The sequence below is a fragment of the Cottoperca gobio genome, chromosome 11 (genome assembly GCF_900634415.1).
Source record: "Cottoperca gobio chromosome 11, fCotGob3.1, whole genome shotgun sequence".
Taxonomy (NCBI): Eukaryota; Metazoa; Chordata; class Actinopteri; order Perciformes; family Bovichtidae; genus Cottoperca; species Cottoperca gobio.
Window position 1 is genome coordinate 5,085,048 of NC_041365.1, and position 27,432 is coordinate 5,112,479.

The 27,432-nt window shown below is 41.9% G+C and overlaps 3 protein-coding genes and 1 long non-coding RNA gene across 5 annotated transcripts; 1 reads left to right on the top strand and 3 right to left on the bottom strand.

Annotated features, from left to right (window-relative positions):
- Positions 1–659: 659 nt before the first annotated feature.
- twist1a (twist family bHLH transcription factor 1a) lies at positions 660–2,268 on the bottom strand. The gene is made up of 2 exons (XM_029443042.1): positions 1,531–2,268; positions 660–1,134 (listed from the first exon to the last, which is right to left on the bottom strand). Exon 1 carries the CDS (start codon positions 2,113–2,115, stop codon positions 1,558–1,560), a length of 558 nt encoding a protein of 185 aa, XP_029298902.1. The 5' UTR covers positions 2,116–2,268; the 3' UTR covers positions 660–1,134; positions 1,531–1,557.
- Positions 2,063–22,725, top strand: LOC115015589 (uncharacterized). The gene is made up of 3 exons (XR_003833007.1): positions 2,063–2,208; positions 7,398–7,474; positions 22,414–22,725. It is a non-coding gene; the product is annotated as an uncharacterized LOC115015589 (long non-coding RNA).
- polr1f (RNA polymerase I subunit F) lies at positions 15,932–18,847 on the bottom strand. The gene is given in 5 exon segments (XM_029443040.1): positions 15,932–17,044; positions 17,510–17,718; positions 17,860–18,001; positions 18,510–18,705; positions 18,708–18,847. Coding segments are annotated over 5 exon segments (1,173 nt in total). The 5' UTR covers positions 18,811–18,847; the 3' UTR covers positions 15,932–16,521.
- Positions 21,112–27,432, bottom strand: tmem196 (transmembrane protein 196). Of its 2 annotated transcripts, none has more exons than XM_029443044.1 (5): positions 27,286–27,432; positions 25,059–25,115; positions 22,410–22,545; positions 21,974–22,092; positions 21,112–21,744 (listed from the first exon to the last, which is right to left on the bottom strand). In XM_029443044.1, exons 1-5 carry the CDS (start codon positions 27,430–27,432, stop codon positions 21,673–21,675), a joined length of 531 nt encoding a protein of 176 aa, XP_029298904.1. In that variant the 3' UTR covers positions 21,112–21,672. The 2 variants fall into 2 exon arrangements, with proteins under 2 accessions (XP_029298904.1, XP_029298903.1); XM_029443043.1 differs by having other exon boundaries at positions 27,268–27,432.

A 27,432-nucleotide genomic window follows, 5' to 3' on the forward strand; every position in this document is an offset into this window, starting at 1 on the left:
TTTTGTGACACAACCTGAACGCATGTTGTTTCAATGCAACTTGCTCCTTGGAAGAACCAACAATAAACACTTTTGAGTCATAAATCACATGTACCTTCTCACATTTTGTTTCCCCCCATGGTACCACTATTATAAGTCTTTGTTGTTTTGATCATTTGTTGTATTCAAATATTTGTTTTTCATCAAAAGTGCAGGTATATGTAATCACACAGGTTATTCAATTTGCTTTATGACCCGCATCCACCGATTTTTATCTGTTAGAGATAGCTGCTGTAGCACCTGCAGGAGACTCCCATGCTGACCTGTTGCTCGGAGGACATCTGGGAATATTGTGCATGCGTCCCACAGCTCCACATTCACTCTGTTCAAACAGACCACCAGCTAATTATGGCTTCCCCAGATCCCAGAGCTCAAGAACTCACTACAGAATAAGCTACGAGTATGAGATGTTTTCTTTTGCCCCCACCACTGTGGTTTAGTTAACTGTCAGCAACAACCAATGAAAATAAACTCTCTGGATAGGCTCAAAGTTCTGAGACAATGGAACGTGAGTTTGTTTCCAAAAATGTCAGGAATTTAATTTTCTGTGTCAAATTATTTTAGTTATAGAGCTTAAGTTGACGTCTATAATGAATATCCAGACAATTGCGAGATAAGAATGATACTTTCATTTTTTAATTCAAGATATTACCAAATATTTACAACACTCAAAATGCGCAGACTCCTGATCCATTCAGCGTTCTGTGATATCCCAAATATGAATAACTTATATTTGAGTGGGGAAAAGGAATTTCGAGACTGTGTAGAAAAATAAATACAAAATACTTCATTTGCTGTGAAACATTGTCACAGGGAATGTGGAATAAATTGTCAGTTTTCTTTCATGTTTCAAAAACAGAGCAGTTCCTCAGAACTAATTTTGTTTTTACAACATTCATAGTCGCAGTGGTCTTTCTTTCTTCATATCCGTCCTGTCTGTCCTAAGTGCTCCATTGCAAACATTACAGTCCTTGCAACAGGGAATATGAAAAGCCCGCTCTCCTCTGAGGCCTGAAGCACAGCCGCTGGCCCCTCAGTTTCAGTCTGTCAATCTGAAGGGTCGGCCTGACCCAGTGGTTCTTCAGTCAGGATAATCTGTGAAAGAAATATCATTTTGATTAATACAATACATAGAAATGTTTCGTTTGTAGGACTCATGTATTAAGATTAACGCATTAGACAATATTTGGAGCAGTGTAACCTGGTTGGGACATATGGGGTAAGCAATGTAAAAGAAAAAGCCTATTATAAGTAGTAACTTAGTTTAAGTCTTACACATAATGTGAGCAATGTTTTGTACAGTCTTCAGGGACCTACATCCATTTCATCTAAATGTTAGTAATGTTTGATTAGCGACAGTATCCCTATTGGAACATTACAGCTATGTAAGTTATATTTTTCACATTAGTTTGTGTGCGTAAAATGCGCATTGGAACATTTTGGCACATCTTGACTCCATGCAAGATGAAAAGCGAAAGTGGCTCATCTTACCGTGATGTACCATCCACAGCAGTCCGGCTAGTGGGACGAAGTAGTAGACAAGGACCACGAGCCCCCCATTCTCCAGACCGAGAACGCGTAGCTCAGGCGCTCGTGCGCCACGTAGCTGCAGCTGGTCCCTCGCGCGTCCAGCTCATCGCTCTGCAGAACCTGGCACAGGAAGTCGATATACCGGGCCGCCAGCTTCAGCGTCTGGATTTTGCTGAGTTTGTCCGACGGGAGGGTGGGAATGATCTTACGTAACGACGTGAATGCCTCGTTGAGGGACTGCGTCCGTTGCCGCTCGCGGATATTGGCCACCACGCGCTGTGTCTGTAGGTCATCGAAGGAGGGCTCGGGGCTGCTGCTGCTGCTGGCTTCACTGTCGCCGCTCCCTGCGCTGCCGCCTCCTCCGTCGCAGCTCTTTCTGCATTTCTTCTTCCCGGAGTTCGGACACTCCATGTCTTCCTCCTCCTCGTCGTCCACGCGCCTCCGTGTCGCCCGCCGCTTCCTCGCGCCTCTCCTCGGCAGCTCACGGTCGGTCTCCTCCTCGCTGTTTCCCGCACTGTCCATTGGAGAGGAGTCCTCTTCCCGCATCGTCTCTTCCAAAACTTTGTAATGGTCTGTCGGAGCGTAATAACCCCTGACCCTAATTCAGTGAACTGGATACAACATCAACAAACTCAACAGGTAATAAGAAGTGTAGCTTGCAAAGGGGTGTGGGCTGGTATTACGGTAAATCTCGTGCGCCACGGAGAGGGAGAGGTGTCTGCCAGACTGGGACGACCGGGGCTCTTATAGAGGGGAGCGGACAGGAGGATTTTGGGGAGCTCTGTGATTGGGTGAGGAGGGGTGTAACATAATACTGCAGGGGAAGGAGAGTTCGAGCTATAATATCAGAACTGCTGTTTAAGACTCCTTAAGACTCCCTTACACAAGATTGCGAAAGGGGGTGTGTAGATTTGTGCAAGGACAGCAGGAGGAGCTGTCCCTTTTTATAGGGTTTCTTTATTTCTCCCTTCACCACCCCAATTTACTTCTGCCCCAAATATATAATGCTGTTTTTTTCTCACTCTTGGATTCAGACCTATTGTACATTAAACCGCAACTCTATGTTTAAAGTCAGAAACAGAGAGTTGCTCTGGCTCTACCAGCTAGGTGGAGCTGTTTAAAACCTTGTTATATAGCCTGGATAATAATATATATATATATATATATATATATATATATATATATATATATATATATATATATATATATATATATATATATATATATATATATATATATATATATTACAAAGAGTTAACAAATATTTGTAAGTTAAGATGGTCTGAACTCTAACATTGTTTTTATTATGACTAGGAATTAGACGCGTTTCCTGTTCATTTTGTTTCGTGCCATTTTCCAAGTCCTTTTAAAAAGTTTCCACCATAAGCCTATATGCGTGGTATTTCTTTCCTATTACAAATAAATCAAAGCCTGTTGTCTGTTGTGGGCCTCAAGTCTCCCTGCACAGGTCTAGACACTGCAGGAGATGGGAGCAGTGGTGGCGGTAAAAAATATCAGACCTACTGAAACACAGGAGGTTGTCGCAGCAGGAGGGCTCAGCTCGTAAGCAGACCGAGGTGTTTATTTTCCCGTCAGCAGCCCCGCGTTGAGGTATGCGCTTAAATGGGTCTCACTCCCGCAGGGATCTGGACACCGCGGCTCAGGTTTAAAAGACAGGCCGTCCCAGGGACCTCTCAAGGCGGATCCGTGCTCACAGCGGGGTCACTGAAGGAGGTGTACGGCTGGAGCGTAATGCAAACACTGGAGGTGATGAAGATGGAGAGAGAGAGAGAGAGAGAGAGAGAGAGAGAGAGAGAGAGAGAGAGAGAGAGAGAGAGAGAGAGAGACTAAACACGCACACATGACCACCCAGCTGTGGGGCCTGGCGCGGTTTTATATCAAAATCCAGCAGAGATACCTCTACATGAGGCTGAAACTGGATCTGCTGCCAACCTTTGGAGTTGGTCTGTGGTGTGAATTATCCACGGGAGGCCTCACCTCTGATGAGGGAGGATGACACACGAGGAGGTCCACAGCAGGCCTGGTCTGGTCCCTTTTTATTAGGAGGAACCGCCACAAGCGCCTGTCGGGCCTGAATCTCCCTGACCTGACTCAATTTACACCTCAGTGCTAAAGACAACATCCAGTGTCACGCAGTGAACCTTGGATTTGCGATTTAAATCCGCTGAATCTTTACTCATTAGCTTTTTTAATTTTTTCATTAGCACTTAATACGGTTTTTAAGGGCAAGTACATCTTTCTCTTGTTTGTTTTCATTTTTCTTTTGAGCTTCAAGCGTCCCTTGTTCTCAGCCACACCTGTTCCGTGTCTGCATCAGGCCAGGTGAGGCCATGCCTCTCTCCAAGGTGCTGAAATAAATAACACACCTGAAGAGTTCAGTCTTGCATAGAAAGCCTCCATAAATATGTATAGCCATCTTCAATTGAAACTTATATTATTAGTGTTTCAAACATTTACACTTCTTAAAATATTATTGGAAGCAGCCTTCTAATTATCCAATGTATAAAACTTTGAGGACAATAATCGAGCATGACATTATAATACGTTACATGTGCATAGGCCTAAATGTGTTTAAAAATAAATTGCTTGTTGTTTTCTTTATGATTGTGATGCAGAGCAAAGAATACAGAAAGTATTATAGCATATAGATTTATTTTAAAGCAGCAATAAGTCACATATACTAAGTGAAATATTTGGAGCAGGTGCTCTCGGATTGTTTATGTCTTATAATTTGTCATCTGCAATATACTATTATGATGTCCCTGCTATACTTTCCTGACGGATAGGATTGCTTTGTTTGAGACGTTGTTTAAAAAAAGTCTGTATAGTTTCAAATATTTACTTGTTGTCAAGTTTTACGTTTTAGGAAATGGAGCCATATCACAGTTTGAATAAAGCTAGCACGAATGTAAATTTAGAGCAGTTCATCAGTTCAACCATTTTAGTATTACACTCAATCCAATCTCCAAGGAATAAAGTGCATATTGGACTATTTATACTCAGGTGTTCTCCAGCAGGTCCGTCATGAAGGAGATGTAGACGATGGCCAGACGGAGTGTGTCGATACGGGACAGTCTTTTCTCGTAGGCGAATGTGGGAACTTTCCTCCTCAGTTCATCAAACGCCTCATTCAAGCTAAACATCCGCTTCCTTTCTCGCACGTTAGCCGCCTGCCGCTGGACCACGGTGATGATCCTCCTCCGTTTAGACTTACTGTGATGCCCGTGCGCCCCGCGGCTGCAGTACCTCGGTGCGCCCATCATCAGCTCCGCAGTGTGCACGCCGTCCTCCAGGTCGCTCCAGGGCGAGTCGCTCAGCCTCGTCTGGCTGTCCGGGCTGGATGCGTCATTATCCACCTGCTGTTTTTCTCCCAAAGTGCACTTTTGCGGAAACTCCGTCATGTTCATGTCATTGACAAAATCTATTAACGTTGAGTCTACTAAGCGGTCCTGCATCTCCACATTCGGTCCCAAACAGCAGTCTCACAGAGAATATGTCACTTTTATATGTGTGCTATTCAGTCAACCACAGAAATTGACGCCAATCAAAGCTTTCAGGACTGTCGGAAAGCACTCACCAGACACAGAGATCAAAGCAGGAGAGCATTGCAACAAGTAAATCCAAATTTCTCCAAATCCGGTCAGAGCACAACAGGGTGAGATCCTATTTGGCTCAAATCCAAGGGCCTTTCCTGCTGTTTTAATAAGTCTCCTCACAGCGAGACATCTTTCATGTCCCCTCTGCCTCTAAATTGAGTCCATTTCTAATGTTAGTCAGCCAGTGACTGGGTTGAATCCGAGGAGAGAGGCTTAAAAAGGCCAAGAGGAAGCTGGAGGGCCCTGCCAATTGATGCTCTGTCCTCCTGGAGGCCCTTGATGAGCTTCTGAAGAACGGAGGCTCTTGACAGAGGGTCATACAGTCTTGTTTGCACTCTCCCCTCTGCTTCAGAGGCTAAATAATGACACTTTTATCACTTAAACTGGCTGGGAGAAGACCAAATAGAACATTCCCTAACAGTCACTATACACCACACGCTTTTCTGTTGCAAATTAAAGCAAATAACTGTCCGTTCCCATGGCAGGACAGAGTCCACACTGCATAGACTGCTGAGAGAGCCACAGGTTTAACTGGGGGCTTTAGCCTCTGTGCTCGGACACTATAACTAGCTCTGGATTACTGAGAACAAACTTGTTATTGTTGTTGTTGACGATAGTTGTGATGACAAATTAAAGCTTTACTGAGACTAACTTTATGAACCCATCCAAATGATACACGATTTCACATTAATTATTTGTGTAAGAGGCTTTTTTTTGGGTGAAAGAAATTTGTTGTGTCCATCTCACGTGTTATGAGCAGTTTTATTTTTGCCTTAGCTGACCTGCAGGGAGACGTTTCCAGTGTCAGAGTTTCAGAGACAGAGCTTATTTGAAATGTTTTAATGTTGCTGTTGAGGTTATAGGAAATTGTGCTTGACTTGCCAACTACAATTTCCTTCTTGTTTTACCCAATAAAGTTTTTCAAATGTAATTGTATTATACTTAAATCAGGCAGTTTGACTAAGAACACAAACACTGATTTGCCTAATAATTGAATAGGCAGCAAGAAAGGTTGCATTTCATACATAAACACAGGTTCTGTTCAGAACAAAAACAGTCTCCAGACTTTGAGTCTCTTGGGGTTAAATAACTTACTCATGGGCAACTCAACTATTGTGGTTTAAGGAGACACTGAGCTGTTATGAACGTTTCTGTATTCAGCTATAGAGTAGTGCTGATGGTTTTAAAGCCCACTCATGATGACAAATTGTTCCAGAGGAATTAAAAATTCAAATGTTGAGCCTCACAGACCTGGACTAACTCGGTAACTGATTGTATAAATACTGTAAAAATGAGGATACGTTCTCTTTTGGTTTGGTCAGGGGTTTTGCTCAATCCCAGAACATAACCTCTGCAGCTTTGCAAAGATTTGCATTTCAGCTGAAGTTGCTGTTCATACATGCAGTAGGTTGCCAGGTCACTGCTCTGATAGTACATGAATGCATCTAAGTAGTGTTCTTGTGCAGTTGTTAGGTTTGAATGGTTGAGTACTAGTTGTTACTCTTGGCGCCTATTGTGAAAGATTGCATTATTAACATTAACAGCAAGTTTGGTAACATTATTTTAATCCACCATATTTAAGAAGTGCTTCAATTCAGTTAATTACAGACCTGTCACGTGTATGCCACATGTAAATTATATGTGATTATATATGTGACACTGTTTATAGCCTAGTTAAGGATGCTTCATTGCAACCAAACAAATGAACAAACACTTAGAAATGCATCATATTATACCTTATAAATGCCAACATTATAATGTGTCAGAAACCATTAAACACATAATGTGTAATTTTCTGCGACTAGGGGTCTCTCAATCAAAACAATAACAAAAGACAGGGCTGCGAGCTGAGTTGCCACTAACGTTTGCTCAGCTTGTTTCTGTAAAAACATCAAATCCAGACGTTTAGGTTTTTACCAAGAGTCGGATTATCCGTAGAAGTTTCCTCCTCTCAAAAACAAACGCTTAACACTTATATTCTGCTTAAAAATGCCCAGTAGGGGCTTGTAAAATTGAGTTAGTGTGAAGATGCCCTGATACCAGTCACGTCAGTAACAAACCAATAGTAACGTTGTTCCTTATGCTTTCCTGTGTGGTTATAACATATACACAAGAGTATGAGTGTGTCTTGTATACACACTCTATCTAAGTGTATCTTCTCCATCTCCCTCCTCTGCCTCCTCTTCCTCTCACTCTCTGTTTTCCCGGCAGTCAGATAAACATGATGGGACATTCCGCCAGTTGTCGTGGAAACGCTGAGAAAGCACAGCTGGGCGGGAGAATATGAGGTAATCTCACCCTGGGGCTGCTGGGTAAATATTGGTCTTAAATAAGGAGTAAAACCCCAAAAGAGGCACACACACACACACACACACACACACACACACACACACACACACACACACACACACACACACACACACACACACACACACACACCTACAGGGGTTTATCCCCAGTTTTGTCAGAGTGAAAACATACAGGACAGACCTTCATACAGAGACTCATAATGGCCCATTTCCTGCCCTGCTCTGTTATTATTGGTTACACTCAGAGGGAAATTAGTGATAGTTTGTGGTGTGACTATATGTTTGTGGAAGTAAACAGCAGAGGTTTGACAGAAACAACCTCAGTGTGAAATAGAAATGTTGGTAAGAAGTCTGGATGTTTGATTCAGTTAAAGCTGGGGTATGCAACTTTGGGGAAATCAGCAAGAGTAAGCTAGATTTTGAAAGAATCCAACCGAAAGAAATTCCAGCCCCTCCCTTCAGGCCTCCCTCCATAGCCACTACCGCAAAACACATAAACGCACACTGCCTGACTACTGCTGAAGAACGAGTCCACCGCAGAGGACTGCAGCGCATTGTTGTCATCGCTAACCATATCCAACTAACTCATGTAAAAAAACACCTAACATTATCATAATTAGCATAAACAACGAGCATTATTACACTATTGTTAGTAGTCACAGCTGTCAAGCTAGAACGTTAATATTGGGAATTGTTTTCTGCTTATAGTGAAAGACAGGCCATCTCATCGGACCGGGCTCATTACAGGCCTGCGACAGTCACAGATTAATTTATCATTTATTGACTGCTGTCGGGATGTCAAACAAAAAATGCTTTTAAAATAAATTGCGTACTGCGAACATGCTGATGTTAAGCAGGTCTCACATCATTGTTTTAGCATGCTAACTCCAAATACAGCTGAGGTTGATGAAATGGTTATCAGTTTTGAAAGTACTGTATTTTTGTCAAACCTAAAGAATTGGACCAATTAAACCTTTGACCTGATGTTGGCGCCAGATAGAAATTCAGGGGATCAACAAAGTCATTAGAATTCATCTTCTGGGGATCATAAATATCTGTACAAAATATCATAGCAAGCCATCCAATAGTTGTTGAGATATTTCAAGTCTGGACCAAAGTTAACTACTGCACATTTTTGGTCAAGACAGGTTGTTATATCAACTTTTCCAAATGCAACCTAGCACTTCAGTCCATAAATTGTATATGCATTATTTTTACAGCACCTAGCAGAAAGACCATCTTGACACTAAACCCCTATTGGATCTTGGGTCCATATATCATCACAGTAAAATCTGAGTAGGCGGCTTAGGAAGAATATACTTTGAGTCTTTTGTGTTGGGAAACATGCGTTCACTCATTTCACATTGTGATTGTGAATGGAAAAAGAGTGTGGATTTTTAATTATGTGAGTATTGTGTTGTCACGCTGAAGCAGTAGTCATTTAGTAGTTTTTTTGTTTGATATAGAGATCACTGGAGAACAGTATGTGTCCAGCACAGTGCTGCTGCAGCCAGAGCTGTTCTCACCATGTAAATCTCTCTTCCTACTCCTCCTCTGGCTCTGTCCTCAGAGTGCACAGCCAAATCTCTCCCACCACCACTGTAAATCTGAAACTAGACACTTCTCTTTCGTTCTGTTTCTATTTCCTTGACTGTCCTCCTCGGAGTTGTTTCTCTCCACATCTCCCTCATTTTCATCTCGTTCTCTCCTAAGTACAACCTTCACTCCCTCCATATTTAGCAAATTATGAGTGAAGAAAGGCAACTGGTGAGGCAGATTAATATATTTGAACAATGATTGCATATATAGACTTATATTACATTGTAAACATTGTACAACATTGGCTATACTGTCCTTTATAAGGGTCTTGCAGATGAAGTACTTTTGGAGTTGAACATTTGAGAGGGAGGGAGTCAGTGGGAAGCAGGGGGGAGTAAGGGAGATGAGTTTAACTCCTGACCTATCTGCCTCTTCTTCATTGTGTCACTGGGATTCTCTTGGCCTTTCTTTCCTTCTCTCTCCACACCCAAAAGCTGACTCATTGGTTCACTTGTCCCACCTTCCTCTGATTTGCTGGGCACTATAGCCAGCAGCCAGTCATGGTGTGTTTACACTGCCAGGGTGGCCAGCCAAACACAGGGTTCATGCGTGTGTGGAAGTTGGATAAACCCCAATACCACATCATATATCTTTTTGCTCCCCCCTCCTCCCAATTCCTCCCCTCCTTCTCCAAAACTACACCACCCACTCACCAAACTGCTGCCTGCCCTCAGCTCCTCTTTTCCAAATTACCTTCCTCTTAATCCAACCTCTCAAACCTCTTAGCTTTCCCTCTCCACTGTCACACCAAACTCCCCCACCCACCGTCACCCATGTCAGCACCTTGCCTCAGCTCATACCCCCCACCCCCTTCTGCAGTCTGAGTAATGTCTGTGTTTATTTTCTGAAAGAAGGTCACCCACTCTTTGCTGTGTATTTTAAGGGTGCCATGTTTCATTTGTTTTAACACTCATATTCTGAATACTGGTGTACGCTGAGAAGGCTGAACGGCTGAGGAGAAAGATGTCACTATTTGATGATGGTGATGAAGATAGATAGATACTTTATTAATCCCGAGGGAAATATAGGACAATGGTGTAGAGACGAGCAGTTTGCCTATAGCGCTTTTGCACTATAGGTTTGTTTGCCATAAAATGTGTTTGGCTGGGTATGTTCTTGTGTAAATCATCATTTTTAAAGCAACATTACGCAACTATTTTACCCTAAAATAACGGCTTAAAAACAAAACAATGGTGGGAATGCTGCTGGTGAGCAATTACGGAACGGAACAGCAGCCTCTACACACACAATGGTAGAGGCGAAGATACCGAAGACGACTTTGACAGGAGAAGCTAACAAGGAAAAAGGAGAGAGTAACTGAGAAAGAGGGTTTGCAAAAAAAAAAAGGCTGCAAGACAGACGCAGAGCTGGCCTTCATGCTGTTGGACTAGTAAGTGATGTTAGCTGGCTTGAGAAGTCTTGTGTTGTTTCACTTGCTTGATGTTAGCAGAGTTTTTGACTCGCTAGTTTTTGCAAGTCCATATTCACAACCACGGGTTATGAGTGAAGTGAAGTAAAACTGTTCAGGTGCTAAATAGCAAAAATAACAAATCATACATTTGAGATTGTTTATGTAAATTATGTTTTGACACGACCGTTCCTGACGGATTAGACTTTCTTTTATACTCACCACATTGCCAGAACTGCTTTGGAACAGAGGCGAGTTGGGAATTATGGACAGCAGCGCTGAGGAAAAACGTCACCAATTCTCACACAAACAATAAAACAAAACTTTTGAATGCTGGATTACTGATCATAGGGAGTTCATAGAAGGAGCCCTGCTTCAGCAGCCCATCGAGTACTCAGATCCCAATACATGTCCTGAGATTGAGAATAAGTTATTACGCCTGAGTTGACAACAGTGCTTCGGTCACCAGATAGCGGTGAAGCGATGAAAACCCTAAACAGTTTGTTGTGGGTGGACAGCGAGAGATAGTGTTTGACTTACGCACACGTGCATCTGTGTCGACATGTGTAGTTGAATTTCTATGTAATCATGTCTGTGTTTATTTCACCAAATGGGTTTTTTTCTTTTCCCCTCTGATACCATTGCTTTTATTATGGCCCTGGTCTGGAGTGGGTGGACAGGTGTTGGAGGATTATTACTTTCATCTCTGATACTTCAGACAACTTCATGAAATATATTGTTAACGATGGTCAGTGCGGTTTGAAGAGTCCGTGTGTTCGCACCTGTAGTGTGTGGACATCCAGCACATTGAAAAGTTATTTCTCTATCTGTACATGAAAGCAGGAGTCTCTGGGCGGATCAGAGCGCATCAAATGGATTACAACTTGATGATTTACAGTTTCCCAAATCCTTGGGAAATTCTTCGTAATCACTTATTGGCATATCATCTTAAAAATATGTTCTCTCTCTCTCATGCAGCCTCACAATGAAAGTGAATAAAGAAAGTTACAGTGGTGCTGTTTTGGGACATTGAAAGACTTATGAAACTCCACCCAAACTCCACCTCATGTTCATACACATGCAGCTCTCTAACTCAACATGAAGAACTTCTCAGAGTCTGTGAGAGCTTCTGTCTTTAGCACAGATCTATAAACTCACTAAGGAAAGATCTTTGTCTCTTTATTTGTATATTAAACATATTTGTCATAAATGAGAATTAAGTCTTTGGTCATTAGAATGATGCTGCTTGCCAGTCAGCGAATGGTTCACGGATCAGGGGAGCTTCTTTCATCTTCACGTCGATGACTTTATAAGTGCTTTTCCAGCAATCAGGTTTAGCCCACACATCATCAGCAGCTCTTTGGCCACCCAACCTTCACTTTCACTTTCATCTCTCTCTCTCTCTCTCTCTCTCTCTCTCTCTCGTGCCCTCTTTCCTATATCTACCTACAGCTCTGCTCTGCGGTTTGACAAGGTTGTCATGAACATATAATGATAAAATATTTAGTTGTGTCCTGGGTATTCTGCTGCAAAGCTACATGACTAAACATTAGATAATTTTTTCCAGACATGTACCTTTTTTTCCCTCCCCTTTTGGCTTATTTATTTTTCTGTGGTTTTTGGGAGGTTGTGGCAGAAAGTCTGATATGCAATGTATGTTCCTCTTCTTAACCCTTGCCTCATTACTCCTCTCCACATTTCAGCTTTCCTCTCGATTTATATGCAAAAAGTATAGGGAGTGATAATATTTTAGATATTTTTTTACATTAGCTTGTTGTTCCACAATAAATAACTGTGTTCACTTTGCCATTTATGTGTATGTTCATACGATTTGGCCTCATTCTTTCAATATTAGCTTTGTCTCTGCGGACGATGTTACTATCATAATAGCTGAATACAGTTAAGATGACATGTTTTTTTTTTTCTTCCATCTTTGGTCCTGCCATATTTCCCCAGTGTTTTGGGTATAGGAGTTTCAGTTTGGTCTGAACACTGTCTAGACGACTATGAGCCTCCCATTACCTCCTGATTACACTGAGCCCTATTAATCTCACTTGGCTAGCTGGCCAGAGCACACACACACACGCTCACACCCACACTCACACTCTCTCACACACACACACACACACACACATTAAAATATATTTAAAATCATGTATTGAAAGAAGGGAAAACGCATAATGAATTCTAAATATGAACATTGTGAACGTGTAAATATCACATAATATCAACATGTGATGTATTATGTGTATCACATTTAGTTCCAGAGAAAAGCATAAATCTACACATTTATTCTGCCACTTTGCGTGTAATGTACTATTATGTATATAGTTTACAGATGCAGTGGTGGGAACCTATTCAAATCCTTTGCATACATTCAAAACATGAAGTTATAGTAAACAAGTATTAGCAGTAAAATGCACTTGTAATATAGTTCAATTGAACCGTCTGATGGTCGATGCCAGCAGTAAGAGCTTTTGTACATAAATGATAGATTTATTGTGTCCAAACTGTTTATATTATTAACACAGCTTATACTAAATTATTATTTCCAGGTCAAAAGCAATCTGGAAAATGAATAGTTGCAGTTAAATTTTGAGAGTTTGAACTTCTTTCTCTTGCCCTCTTTTTTTTTTTAATTCTTCACAACCGAATGCAACATGATAAATGCCTAGCAAGAGAGACTTACTGGAAATATTACTAATCCCCACTCTCTAGTATGACATGGTTGGACAACACGTTGTACTAACCTGCTAATTTCTACCATAAACCGGCCCTTAAAAATGACCGACAAATTGCTTTAACTTCAAAAGATTATGCCGTGTGCACACCCACGAGGTCAGATGACCAAACCGTTCAATGATCGCTGGACTTAGAGGTAACAGGATCCTCTATTATCTAATCCAATTTAATCAGTTGTTTCATTAACACATTCACTGATGACTCCCTGAGGTATCTAAAAGATAATAGGCGTTTGAAATTGGACAAACACACACAAACACACACACACACACAGACTCAAACACAATTCCCATGAGCAAAATGTGTGTCACAAGAAACGCCCGTCTGTCGTCGCCAGGGTTACTGAGGGCAGGACGGTGGGTGTCGGGTGCCAAGGAAACAAACTAACTATGGGAATCCAACTCACCAAAAAGTAACGTTTACTTTTGGGGTTAATAGTGTGTGTGCATGTGTTCTTGTATACATGTGTGGACACTGAACCTTTGGGAAAGAGTTTAATGCAGAGATACTCAACTTGCTTTGTCCAGGGAGCCACTTCTGCAAAAATAAGAGGAGTTCAAGGGCCACTTAATAAACAAACATTAATAATATTTATCAGATAAAATGAATTTGGGGCTTAAGTCAGACCTCTATCAGGGGTCTGTAGGATCCTCCTCTGGCACTTTTTATTTTAATACACAAGCTCAATTAGTCTATTTGGATGCTTTTTTAATACACTTTAGCTACTTATTTATATTGTGAATTAAAAAACGGTCAGCGTGCCACCCGGGCCCCTATCCTGGCCGGGATTTGGCCTGCAGGCCGTAAATTGAATATCACTGATTTAATGCTGAAGCCCGTCTTACTGTGTGTGAGCTTGGGCTATTTGCCTACCTGAGGGAGCATAAAAAACAGAGATGCAAAGCAGAAGTGCCAAAAATCTCTTAGAAATGCCTTTGAAAATGCCATAAAGGGATTTCATGGATGTCAGTAGGCCTGTGAGAGATAGGCCTTGATACGAGTCAGCCCTGGCTGGGCTGCGTTGGAGGATATATGGCCACAGTTGCACTGCTCTGACTGGTGGAACACTTAAGGTTTTATGACCTGCTGCCATTTGGGGCTCAGGGAGAGAGCAGAGCGCCGACCACATAACTAATTAGGCCTGGCCGACGGGGGTGTGCAAGGATGGGGATTTGTGGATTGTGGGTTGTGGATGTGGTGTGTCTGCATGAGTGAATGAGTGAGTGGGCCAGTGAGTGTGTGGCATGGGTCGCTGTGTGTGTGTGTGTGTGTGTGTGTGTGTGTGTGTGTGTGTGTGTGTCCTGAACCTAGAGCATTGCGTCAGGGAGCCGTTTGTTCTCCATAAAGACTTCAGGGGCTCTTTCATGTAAGATCTGCGAGGCCTGGAAACTTTGACACAGGAGATAGAGCAACACACAGCCAATCCACATACACACACACTCTTTGAGAGGCAGACAGAGGTGTATGAAAAGATAGTTCTGGCCTGCACAACAAAACAGCACTCCTCCCATTGTCTCATCTCTCTCGCCCTCCCTCTTCTTCTGCTCTCCATCGGAGGATCATGAAGATAAACGACCGTGCCAAGATATGAGAGTCCAGTGGCAGGAGGGGGGTAGGGGTGTCAGAAGTGGAATGTGTGTGAACTGCACACCGCCTCCTATAAATCAGAGAGACAAGTAGGAGGAAGAGAGAAAGCAGGATAGGGAAAGAGGGGGAGTCAGCGTGAGGGAGTGATATGGGGAATGACAAGATACATGAGTGGTGATGGAGGGAGGGGGTACAGGTGCAGGAGAGGTGCACACGGGCAGGGGTTACATTTGGGCAAAAGTGTGATAAAGGCAGAGGGGGGGTCATTGGAGGACAAATGACAGTGAACCATATAAAGTCCACCTGAATTTTTCACATAATGTATTTGGCTCAAGATCACACATTTGAATTAAAGCACTTTTGGTTTGGAGTTAATGTTGGATAACATGAGTTTGTATGTTTTACTGGAAGTAGGGTCAGATTATTTAAATTAGTTAGTTCATTGAGATCTTATTTCAGTATACAAAAGCTTCAGAGTGTGTAACTGTGTTAAAACAGTCATTTACTCTTACTTTAAAGTTATAAGCTTTAAAATGAGTTAAAAGCCAACTTTTGGGTTTCCAAATTGTACAAATCCTTTAGGAATTTAATAAATACTTCTGGGTTTCTCACTACGCCTTCAAGTCTGCAGTTATAAATGTTAAGTCTTCATAAAGGCTCTTATTATAAAACACAGATGTACATGATCAAGGTGTGACAGATGAAGATGAGCCGAGTTAATTGCTGCTTCTTATCTGTCTTCTTTAAGCAGCTCCAGATAAGCTCTCCAACTTTTAGCACCTCACAGCTAATGAGACTCCCTACTGAAAGGCAGGCTTGTGTGTGGTGCGACTGTGGGGGGTGGGCGGAGGTGGGGGGGGTAAAGAAAACACAAAGATCTTTAGGCCATCTCTTAGCACTTCATCACCTGACACCCACTGGCCAGCGTAAGAAGAGTTTGTTGTGGGAGGGAATTTGCCATGAAAAACAAGAAATCTTTATATTAATAATAATAATAATAATAATCTCACGATCAAAGCAATGTTGTAGATTTCTAAACTGGAGATTTTCAGACGCTCTTTGTTTGAGATTCTGAATGAAAAATGGAAGCAAGGTAAACCTCTCAAAATACAGAGCTCTTTAATTGGGAGGAGATCAGAAGATTTAATGTACATGTCTGTTGGTTTTCAGTGAAACGAAAAGAATAGTTTCTTAAACTGAGCTTGGCAGTCTCAGCTGTCTAGCCTTCCTTCTCCAGTAACCAAACATAAGTATGTACAGAGCATTGATATGAAGTAGGTTTCGCCCATTTGGCTCCAAAAATCCAATGCAAAGACCTTATTTACTCTCAGAACCATTGTAGATGAAGTTGACATGGTTTCACTCCTCTGTTTTTGTGTCCCAGTCTTGACATATGAAGCAGTTCTGCTCCCCCCCTCAGGCTGTGTGAGGGAGTTACACTCTTCTTTAAGCTTTTCCACAAGTTACAACACATGACTGTAGAAAGGCTCCTGCAGCAAGTCTGACGCTCTCTAGAAACGCTTTTAGAGGATCTCGAAAGAACCCACCAGAGATCTCACTTGCTAAAAAATTGTGTTTAATTTGTTAAGGCACGTCTGTATAATCCTCCAGAAACATTGTCGTCATTAATGTTGAATTACCTCAATTATTACAAACAATCAACCTGATTTCCAAACAGCGAAACAACTTTTCAGGCAAATTGTTCAGTGTCACTTTTCCTCTTCTTCTTGGATTTTGGTGGTTCAGGATCTTCACTAAAACTAGTTGTGACATCTGTACCAGTTTCATGTCTCCTCTTTCTTTTTGGCTTGTCACTAAGGTAACCGCTGGAGTCACTGCAGTGGACCTCCGTGGGAGAGAACTCAACCTCCACCTCCTCTTCTTTTACATGTTTTTTAATTTTCTTCTTCTTCTTCTTCTTCTTCTCACCAGCTTCATTGTCATTTGCTTCATTCATTGTTCCATTCAGCTTTGGTGTTGTGTTGCTGTCCAATTGGCAGGAGGTTCCTGTCGTCTCCTCTTCTCTCTCCTCCTCCTCCTCCTCCTCTTTGACTTTGACTTTGTCCTTCTTCTTCTTCTTCTTCTTCTTCTTTGGGGTGTCTTTGGGAGACTCCTCTGTGGCTTCTGGGTTCAGTTCTGGCTCAGGTGCTTCTGGCTGGTCTGCAGGGACCACGGACTCGCAGCTTTCACCCATAGCCAGAAGCTCTTGCACCCTTAAAAACACAATCAATCGAGGGTTAAACCACTTTTTAAAAACAATTTACAACCAGTTAAATAAAAAACGATCAGACGTCAATCACATAGTCCATGTTATTAAAGTGTAACATACATTTCCACTTAAAAACTTCTGATATTATTATATTGAAGTTATTGAGTAAATCATACATTGGCATCACTGCCTTGAGAGGTAACTCACTCGCGTCCTGTAGAAAATGTATATGTTTTGCAACTAGTTGGAAATAAAGCTTAAATTAGCTCAATTTTGGACAAGCTAACATTCTGTAGATTAGCAAAACAGCATCATCTCAAGTAACAGCACCCAAAAACACCAAGTTCATATGTGTCTGATTTGCCCTGCGTGGAATTCACTCTAAAAAGGTGACACGTTTGCAGCTATGTAACAAAAGAGAACCCAGATTAGTTTGATCCCTCTCCAACCGCCACCACCGCGCACTTGCCTGGTCCTGTCCAGCCGTCCTCTGATCAGCAGCACCCCCGCAGTGTCAGCGTCGAGTGCAGTCACCTCAAACTCCATTTCTGCTCCGATTCTCGGCCCTGCGTCCCGCCAGGTCTCCACAGAAACCAGGTTGGGTCTGGGGATGCTGGCGTTGAAGCAGCCGTGCACAAGGCAGCCCACATGGCTTTGTCCTAGTTTATTAACTTTCCCCTGGGAACAGAAACAGTAGGAATACAATGAAATACATAAAAGTTGGTCAGAGGTAAATGTACTGTACAGAATTTTTTAGCCACATACCAAAACTGAGAAGTAATGCAAGCCTCTGCAGAGTGCAGTGAACGTGACTCTTACCAGCAGTTTCTGTCCTTTTTGGGGCTCAAAGACAATAAAGTTGGCCTCTATATTCATGTGGATGAAGCCGCTGTCGTCGTAGATGTTACCGCGCCGGCCCACAATCCTGATGTTCTCATAAGCCAGTGGTACTCCCATTAGACTGCACGGGTCAAACAAGTCAAGGTGTATTTAAGTTTAATATAATACGATAAATTATGATATCAATGGTCAGATAAAGACGTCTAAATTGTGGTCACACCAGCTCCATTTGAAAGAAAGCACAAAATACATACAAAATGTGATGCATTGGTATACATTTCAGAATCTCTGCACTAAGTAGATACATTAGCTTAACTTAACTTAACTCAATTATACTAACACTAATTATATAATAGAGTATACCACTGACAAGGGGCAATCTGCTGTAGAAAGAATACTTTTGCTTTTGATACTTTAATTGCGTTTAGCTTGTAGTGAAGTATTTTATTATCTTGAGCCACTTTTGCTCAAGTAACATTAACAGGTCTGAATATACTTTCTCCACCACTGCAAGAAGCTTTGTAGTTAAATAGTTTACAAGACATACGAATGCTACATACACAATACAGACAGGCTTACAAAGCTGAAGAAGTCAAGCAAAAGAAAAATGTCGTGTCCGGTGTTGTTACCTCGGTGAGAACTTGAGCAGCTCGGTTTCCAGCTCCTCCTGTATACCTGTCCTCTTCTTGTACAGGTACATGGGCGGCAGGGCAATGTGTCTCCGGTGCACGTTCATGACCAGACACGAGTACGGCGCTGACAGCAGCTCGGAGGCGGCTGAGAACGACGGGATAGCGCACGGGACCACGCCGGTATCTCTGCCAGGTACTGAGGGCTCTTCTGTCGGTTTACTACAGCACTGGAGGCGCATATTTCCCCGGACATTTTCACATGTTTTGGGTTGTCTTCTGCGTGCTCTAAATTCGCCATGCTGTTTATGAAGACCGGAAGATGAAGTACACGCAATTTCCGCTTTGAGGAAAGCTGAACGTCTGTCAAAATGTGACTTTATATCGCCACCTGCTGGCCAGGAGGTGGAAGTACAGTCGAAGATTAATAAAAAGAGATTCCTAATCCGTAAATATCTACTTTACTTGTATTCTCAGTAAAATCATATTATCCTTTACAGGTTTGATTAATGTCATATTAGCATAGGAATAAATCAAACATAAATAGATAATAAATTAAATAGTTCAATAAAATAAGGTAAAAATAAACATATAGGTTAATTGCTGTTATTATTACTTTAACAAGTCTGTTCATTATAGGACTCCATCTCTATCTCCATCTCTCTATCACATTTCTTATTGTGTAACCTTAGAGAGTAAGTTATCTGCTCCATCTCATAGATATCTTCAACCTTAGATATATTCTTTAGTGCCACAAACTGTACCTGGGTGGCTCAGGCTTTAACCAATTAATAGTAGTACATAAAAAAAATACTGTTTAATTTCCACGTCAAATCTACCATGTGATATGTAGTTGCTTTCTAATGTTGTAAAATGTAAGTAAGTAAATACTACCAATGTCTCAGAATTGTATTTACTAACCATAATCTAGTGTAGCTAAAGGCACAAACAGGGCAAAGCGGACAACAGTCTTGAGGCCCCTAAAAGCCTCAGAATAGAATAGATGAAACCCTCTTCTTAATGGTCACACATGAAGAGCACACAACACACACAGTGAAATGTGTTCTCTGCTTTTAACCCATCCTAGTACCAGGAATCAACTACAAGGAGCAGTGGGCAGCTAATGTACAGGGCCCGGGGAGCAATGGGAGAAGGGGGATGTCCGGTGCCTTGCTCAAGGGCACCACGGCAGCATAGTGATATCGTACACACAGAAAGAGAGGAACAGGGAAGACGAGGCCCAGCAGGTATCTGTACCATCATTTACTCCTGTACAGACAAAAGCTTCTAATACTCTTTCGGACAAAGTCTTACCAAACCAGGGAAAATTACGTATTCCTTCACCAACATGCCCTCTGTTATGTAAAACTGCAAGGTGTGCACCGACTTCTCTGGCAAGGATGCTGTAAAGCTGTTCATCTGATAACAGACAGTCATTGATTCTGTATCCTGTTCTCACCTGCGATGGCACATTAAGATCATTACGGTGACCTAAGGTGTCAATTAGTGCACACGCACACATAGAAAAACATGCTTGCACACACACACACACACACACACACACACACAGTCTAATCTTGTGTTACGGTTTTCTGACAAAGCAGCACCACAGGAGGTCACATGATTCAGTATATCACACACAAACACACACACATATTGCAGATGTAGTGCTCTCTTGGGCGCCATGACCCTCTCCTGTTTATTGTCTCGGTGCTAAATTGTGACGTGATTTCTTAGTCAGCAAGAGCTCCCAGTGGCTGGTCTTTCTGTGGACACACACACACACACACACGGACACACACACGGACACACACACACACACACACACACACACACACACACACACACACACACACACACACACACACACACAATGCAGTCATTTCTGGAGTAGTCAAACACAATAATGAGGTACTCGGCAGCCTGATGTTGTCAGAGCAATTGCACATCTTCATTAGAGGTCACAGCTGTGTGTATTTCTGTGCAAATGCATGCTGTTAATAGTTGCTTGAGAGGTGCTTTAAAACAGATTTACTTCATCACTTAACTTTACAATGAGTGTGTAAACCCCGAGCAAAGCCTCACTGAGTTAAACTGTGCTCCCATAGGAATGACGAGACTTCCTAAATCTTGCTCCACATTGATTATGTTGACAGCGTGGTGTGCAGGTTGTCAATGTGTGATATTGTACTGTTGGTTTTAAAGATTTACTACATGCATTTATCAAAAATGAAACATTTAGTGTCTTGATTAAAATGTTGTGAGGGGGCAACAAGCTAAGTAATTACACTTATCCCTCATTTAGTTTAATGAATGTGAATATTTTCGGATCATAAGCCCAAACTCATTCTCTCGTGCGTGTGTGTGTGTGTTTGTGTGTGTGTGTGTGTGTGTGTGTGTGTGTGTGTGTGTGTGTGTGTGTGTGTGTGTGTGTGTGTGCTAATTAATCTATCATTGCTGAGATAAATATATTGCACTAAATTCCACTGAAATAATCCATGCAAGATAAACCATCTCTTACGTTTGTCATACTTTAATTCACTTTTATAAGAAGCATTTATAAAAATATGTTTGATTTATAGGTACGGCTAGATTCCTGATATACAAGCATGGATATACAATACGGTACATTGCGCATCACTGTATTTCATATCAAAGCATTCATTTATCGGACCATAAATACGGTTTACTTTAGGCTATCTCAAGATCTGCATTCCATAAACCCTTAACAAGACACGCAGCGAAAATAAAGACATTAGGACTGAACTAGCAGGAGCTATTCAAGTGAATCGGTTGCATGCTTGGTTTGTGCTCATCTCATTGGATAAAACCTATCTTTCCAGCTCATTAGTTTAAAGGTCAGATACCGCACGCAGATGTTTGTCACCTGAATTATGACCCACACAACAGCTCTCCATCCCGACTTTGGTTTGAGTTGGTCAAAGGGGGGTTTGAACCGGTGTTTGCGTACTCATTCAGAGGTTCAAACGCCTCCCTGTTGTTGTCAAAGGGATCGAAGGCAAGAGACCTGGTTTCACTCCTTGCAGTCAGGATGTAGTTACGTCGCAGCATGTGTAGAAAGAAGTACATGCCGTATTTGTCATCTGACAGCAAGCAGCATGAACCGTCTCTGTTTCAGTGTGTCGCCTTTGGTGATATGTTGTCACGGTGATGCTGTGGTGTGTCCGTTGTAAGAGATCTGAGGAATGCCGTTACTGGAGTTGTCCAGGATCTCCTGTTAGGGGACACACAAAAAACACTTGTAGTCGGTCACAAAAGCAGTACAGTTTCCAAGCACCAGAGTCCCTTTAAAAAACCTCTCATTTTACTGCAGTACGGTCTGACACAACCAGAACCTCCCTTCAAACTTTATAATCCTCTTAGGTTATGAAACGGTTAGAGCTGAAGGCCATACTGTTAACAAGCTGACCAATTAGAAGCTCTCTTCTGCTGTCATGTCCTACCTTCTCAGTCATCTCGTGCGAGTGGTGGAGCGAGTGTTCCCTCTCCAGGAACATCCTCTGCTGCTCGGAGCTGGCCAGGCGACATGTGAGCCACGTGGATAAGGTACAGGAAGAGATCCCTGGACAAGACAGGAAAAGGTCCCACATCTAGTATTTTATACTCTTTTAGCCATGCCAGTAACGTGCCACAAATTGTACGGGGAGACTAAAGAAAATTGTTTCGTGGAGGAGAAGTTGACCACGCCGTCTCCTTCAATAGAGGTGGAGCTATGATGTGTGATTATAATATATATAAACTCACTTTAAAAATTCACTTTATATTCTAAAAACATTCGTATATTCTGACAGTATACACATGTCACATGCAGAAGACATTAACACTCGTGTTCAGCTGTGTTGCATTGCATCACATTGTGTTATGTTATTTGTTGTTTACCCAGACAGGCCAGAGTCATGGCAGCCAGGTGGATCGAGTGCATGGAGTCTGGTCGTTTGTTCAGCGCCCGGACAAACTGGAAGTTGAGGATCCCACCAATCAGACCACAGATACAGCATGCCGAAAATAGGATCATCTGATGGACAGCGACAGAGAGAATGGTTTATGCCAATGCAAACTGCGGAATTGATATGTTATAAACAAAACTGTAAACAAACTGACAAAAAGTGATGAGATGGGGGATATACAAGCTACTATCGAGATCCATCTCCATCATTCTGCTGTTTTTGGACAACGGCTGCTTTGATGAATATGAACGTCAGTCAAAATAAATCTCATTTCCTATTAGAAAATTGGATCGCTCTCAAAGCACACTGTCTCTTCCTGAAATATTGCACGACTTGTAAATATGCTTGCATCGCTCACTTGTGTGTGTGTGTGTGTGTGTGTGTGTGTGTGTGTGTGTGTGTGTGTGTGTGTGTGTGTGTGTGTGTCTGATTTGTGTGTTAAACGGTTGGTGAGATTTTACTTTCAGTATTTCATCAATCACATTTTATGGATTGCCTACTTATATAAAGCATAGTAAAGCAGCTGGGAAATTCAAACCCAGTATGAGCATCACATTTCTTTCCCACCAGGATCTGATTGGAAGTTGCTTTGCAATTAGAATAAGAAAATCCAATCGATTCAATTATACTCCCTGTTTATTGTTCATGCATGCTTGTGTGTGTGTGTATAGTGTCCGGAGTTCAGGTTCTCTTTGATTGCTCCCAGTACAGATGCCTTTAGTGCCTTTAACCGCATGGAAAAGGGCTTCTCCAATTTCACTCATTACCCGGTGAAGTGTGGAAAGCGGCTGGCAGGACTCTGGAGCCAAACCAAACTAATGCAATCATCACCCCGCAGGCAAACAAGGAGGGAGGAGATGGAGAGAGTCAGAGCATCGAAACGACCGCGGAGGAGGAGATTGAACAGAGAAGGTAGATAGATGAGAGTGATGACAAAGGGAAAGTCACAAAGATGAAAAGATGGCGACAGAGACAATAGGCGGCGATGGATAGGGTGAGACAGAGGTAGAGAAAGGTTGAGGGATGTCTCTGTTACAGCTGAATGTGCTGACATTGATCCATCATTAGTGCCCTCCCCGCAGGAGACAGAGAGAGTATAAGAGAGAAACACGAGGACTCAGAGACACGGAGAGACTGCGACGTGATCGCTGTGTAAAAAAGATGGAAAGAAAGACGGGAAGAGAGGTGACTGCTTGTCTCCTCTGGTTTCCCCAGATGTCATTTTCAGAGCACACTGTAGGCCTCCGCACATGCAGGACAACAAGCCCCTTTGGGTGTTTGACAGGATTAGTCTTTACTTGTAAACTTCCAGGGAAAGATCCTGCAGACCTTGTGTGACACAGAGTATACATATATATTATTGCATCCTTCACAGTGCATATTTATGATAGGAATATATATACTTCAGAGTTTATGTGTGGGGAATAACATTTGATGCTTGGTGGGAGACAGCACATTATATCGCTCCGTTTACATAGAAGAGTAAAACTATTTGGTGTTCAAACAAAGAAATTATTCTAAGGAAACAACATTTTTAATACATAATAATAAACAATTATTTGGGTTTCATTTCCATCATCTCTCAAAGGCTCTTTTGCCTCACCAAAAGCAAATCATCTCAGAAATATAGTGTCTGGATCTACTCAGTAATTACCAGGTAGAATTTGGCATCATGAAGTGAGCAACAGAGGACACTGAGAACATGACTACAGTTTATAATGAATGAATGAGCCTCAAATCTCACCAATCTGTGAGAATATTACTTAATCTGAGCAGTTTGTTTGAGGTTAGCATAAACAAAAGCTTGACATTGAGTCGAAAACTGCTGAAAACAAGACGAAGAATAAAAATAAAAAGGGCAAATGGACGAAACATTCTTCAGATTTTAATTTTTACTCGTGATTTTTCTAGATCATGAAACGTTCATATATGCTTATTCGCTTTCTTGCCGAGAGTTTGCTGAGAAGTTTAATAGCGCTCTCACCTGTCTGTTAAATATGAACCTACACTCAATGGCTGGTAAGCTTAGCTTAGCATAACGTCTGGAATCAGGGAGACACAGCTGGCCTGGCTCTGTTAAAGGGTGACACACCATACCTACCATCACCTCTAAACACTTCACTAATCACAACATCATAATTTAGCATTATGTGCCAAACTATTTCTTGTACAGGGACCAGTTGGCAGAGAAACCAGCTGTCCAAGAAACAGTTTGGCACATGCTCTATCTTTGTGCGGATTAAACAAACAAGATATAAAGTATTAATCTGTGCTGATATGGGGACAGGGCCAGGCTAGCTGTTTCCACCTGTCTTTATGCTGAGATTAGATAACCGGCTGCTGGCTGTGGCCTTTCATTTACTGTATGTGAGTGGTGATTGATTGATCTTTTCATGTAACCCATGGCGAGAAAGTGAATAAGTATATTCCCTCCAAACACTTTGACTACACTGGAAGGCCTATCTTTTTTTTTGCTGCAGCGGGAAAATGCTGTTTATAGAGAGAGACCACAAACTAATACACATAAGAAAGGACAACAAAAGATGCTACTTGGAAAGGAACCAACTAAATATATACTCACGATAAGACCTGTCCTCTTGCGAGCACACAGCATCCCGCACATCCCACAGACCAGAAACTGGAAACAGAGAGAACAAGAGAGTGAATGAGTTAAAAGTTGTGTTCTTAAGAAAATTACTGGTTAACTAGTTTCATCACGCCATCCTCCTCGTGTTGACAGCAGGAAAGGGGGAATGTATTCTTTACACTCGGTTATTCAGATGCAACTTTCTGCCTCTAAAAATAGAGTGTGTTATTGTGGGCATCTCACAGGAAGCCACATTGTCCTGGATGTCAATGATTCAGACCGAACTGGAACAGCAGGGTGGTGTATTACGCTGGCAGAGTACGCTTACAAGCGGCACAGCACAACAATGAGATGCGAGCTGCATTGTTATGCTAAAAGCAGTAGTCAGTGAGTGTGCGTGTGTGTGTGTGTGTGTGTGTGTGTGTGCGTGTGTGTGACGTCATTCTTTGGCTTCATTTCTGATACAGGTATACTGTACTGTTTTGAATTAATTCATTGAAAATTGGGAAGCAACTTAAAACCCCTCTACTTTCAGTTAAAGTCGAAGGTTTTGAGTAGCTCAAGGTCCACTTACTATATATCTTCCAAAGCTTTCAGACATATCTTGTGGCCTTCATCAGCAGATGAGAGTTTGCTTTTTTGTGCCAAGTCACTTTCAGGTAGTTTAAATGTGGATTTGAGTTTCTTAACTTCACAGTATTTAGGGATTACAATAAAAATCCTTGAATTTATATCTGTGACATCTGTTTATAGAATACATGGTGGTCTGAATTATAAGCTTCTATCTGCCTGTAAAGGCAAACTTTTAAGGAGTGATTGGTTTAAAAAGATTTAGAAATTACACAGGAATGTAACAGATGACCTTAAAGGTTGACAAAGGGTTGCCCAATAACTTGGACCGATATTAGAATTAATTGAAGTAATCTCATGGAAAATATATATACATATGAAGAGGATCACCTTCCTGTTTCGTCAGGATACTAAATCTGTGATCAAACGTTGGACATTCAATCTACTTTGGCGTCAGTCTTAATAACTCCCAGGTTTCTGAGGAGATGCAAAGCCTTTGGGTCATCACGGGACACAGGGCTGACTCAGCATATAGCATAGTAGTTCAAACAGCTGTGTGTTTAACCTCACAGCTGTTTGAACTACTATACAAACATGCACTCACACTCAAACATACAATCAACATAATGTTACATCACTCATTTCTTTCCACACACCTGAGGAGTCTTTGAGATACTCCACACAAAAATCAGATGTTTTATTATGACTTATAATTCCTGAGCTCCACGCACTTCATACAGCCAGAGCATCAGTAGAAACTCAACTTTTCGTTGCTCCGCAGCTAAATCAAGACAATGAGGCGGAACTGTAACACTGTAACAAGAGGAGACATATGCAGAGGAGAAAGGGGATGATTGTGCGCAAAAGCTTTGACCCTCCAAAGCACCGAGCAACAATTCAAGCATGAATGAATGAAACCGATCTTTAACTCGGCGCAGATTAATCTAATGCGCCAAATGTCTGTGTGTATCTCTTTAACATCTAATGGACATTAAGTCACATAAAGAACAAACATAACCAAAATGTGTATTCTTAATCACATCCTGGGTGTTAATACTGAGGGAGGAGCCACAACTTCCCGCTAGTGATTAATATTAGATAAACCACCACCAGTATGAAGATAATCAATTTAATACCTTTAATACAAGTTTTTTTTACCATGACCTCAAAAACAACAAAAGTGTGTGTATACAAATAGCCTAACAGAGTATTGAACCATAGAAAAAATACCTTATTAGGGAGACTTAAAGAAAAGTGTTTTCAAATATTTTGCAGAATCAAGAGATTGGTTAAAGTTGATACAGTTTTATAGGCTATGTAAGTATAAATATAAAGCATTCAGAATCATAATAAAACTGCAATTCCCCCTTTTTTCCCAAGTAGTCAATCATGCTTTTCCCTTTATAAGGACAAACTATATTAATATGCCTTATTTGAATACTTACATAGATGTACATCCTATAGCCTTCTCTGTTAGGAACGTTTTTGAAATACATTCAATGGTGGATAAGTACAAAGGCGGATAGTTCCCCTGAGTATTAGCTGTGCCTCCACCCTCCATAACACCCCTTGAGATACTTATCCTCGCTGGAAGTAAATAAGGGAAATAACCAAAGTTGTTTCCAGGACGTACACATAGTCCGCTCCACACCGGGGACGCGTCGCCCTGCTGCGGCTTGTGATCTCCCCGGACCCAGCTAATGCCCACGGCTCCCAGGACGATGCTCGCCACACCCAGGCCCACCTCCACCACTGACAGCAGGAGCAGGCTCCACAGGATCTTGCGGCTGGAGCACAT

Bases quoted from the DNA above. Each gene is read 5' to 3' on its own strand.
- twist1a (XM_029443042.1), bottom strand. From the start codon at position 2,115: ATGCGGGAAGAGGACTCCTCTCCAATGGACAGTGCGGGAAACAGCGAG.
- tmem196 (XM_029443043.1), bottom strand. From the start codon at position 27,432: ATGTGCTCCAGCCGCAAGATCCTGTGGAGCCTGCTCCTGCTGTCAGTG. The intron at 25,116-27,267 runs GTACGTCCTGGA...CTCTGTTTCCAG, and splicing joins CGGTGTGGAGCGGACTATGT to TTTCTGGTCTGTGGGATGTG. The intron at 22,093-22,409 runs GTAAACAACAAA...TGTCTTGTCCAG, and splicing joins CATGACTCTGGCCTGTCTGG to GGATCTCTTCCTGTACCTTA.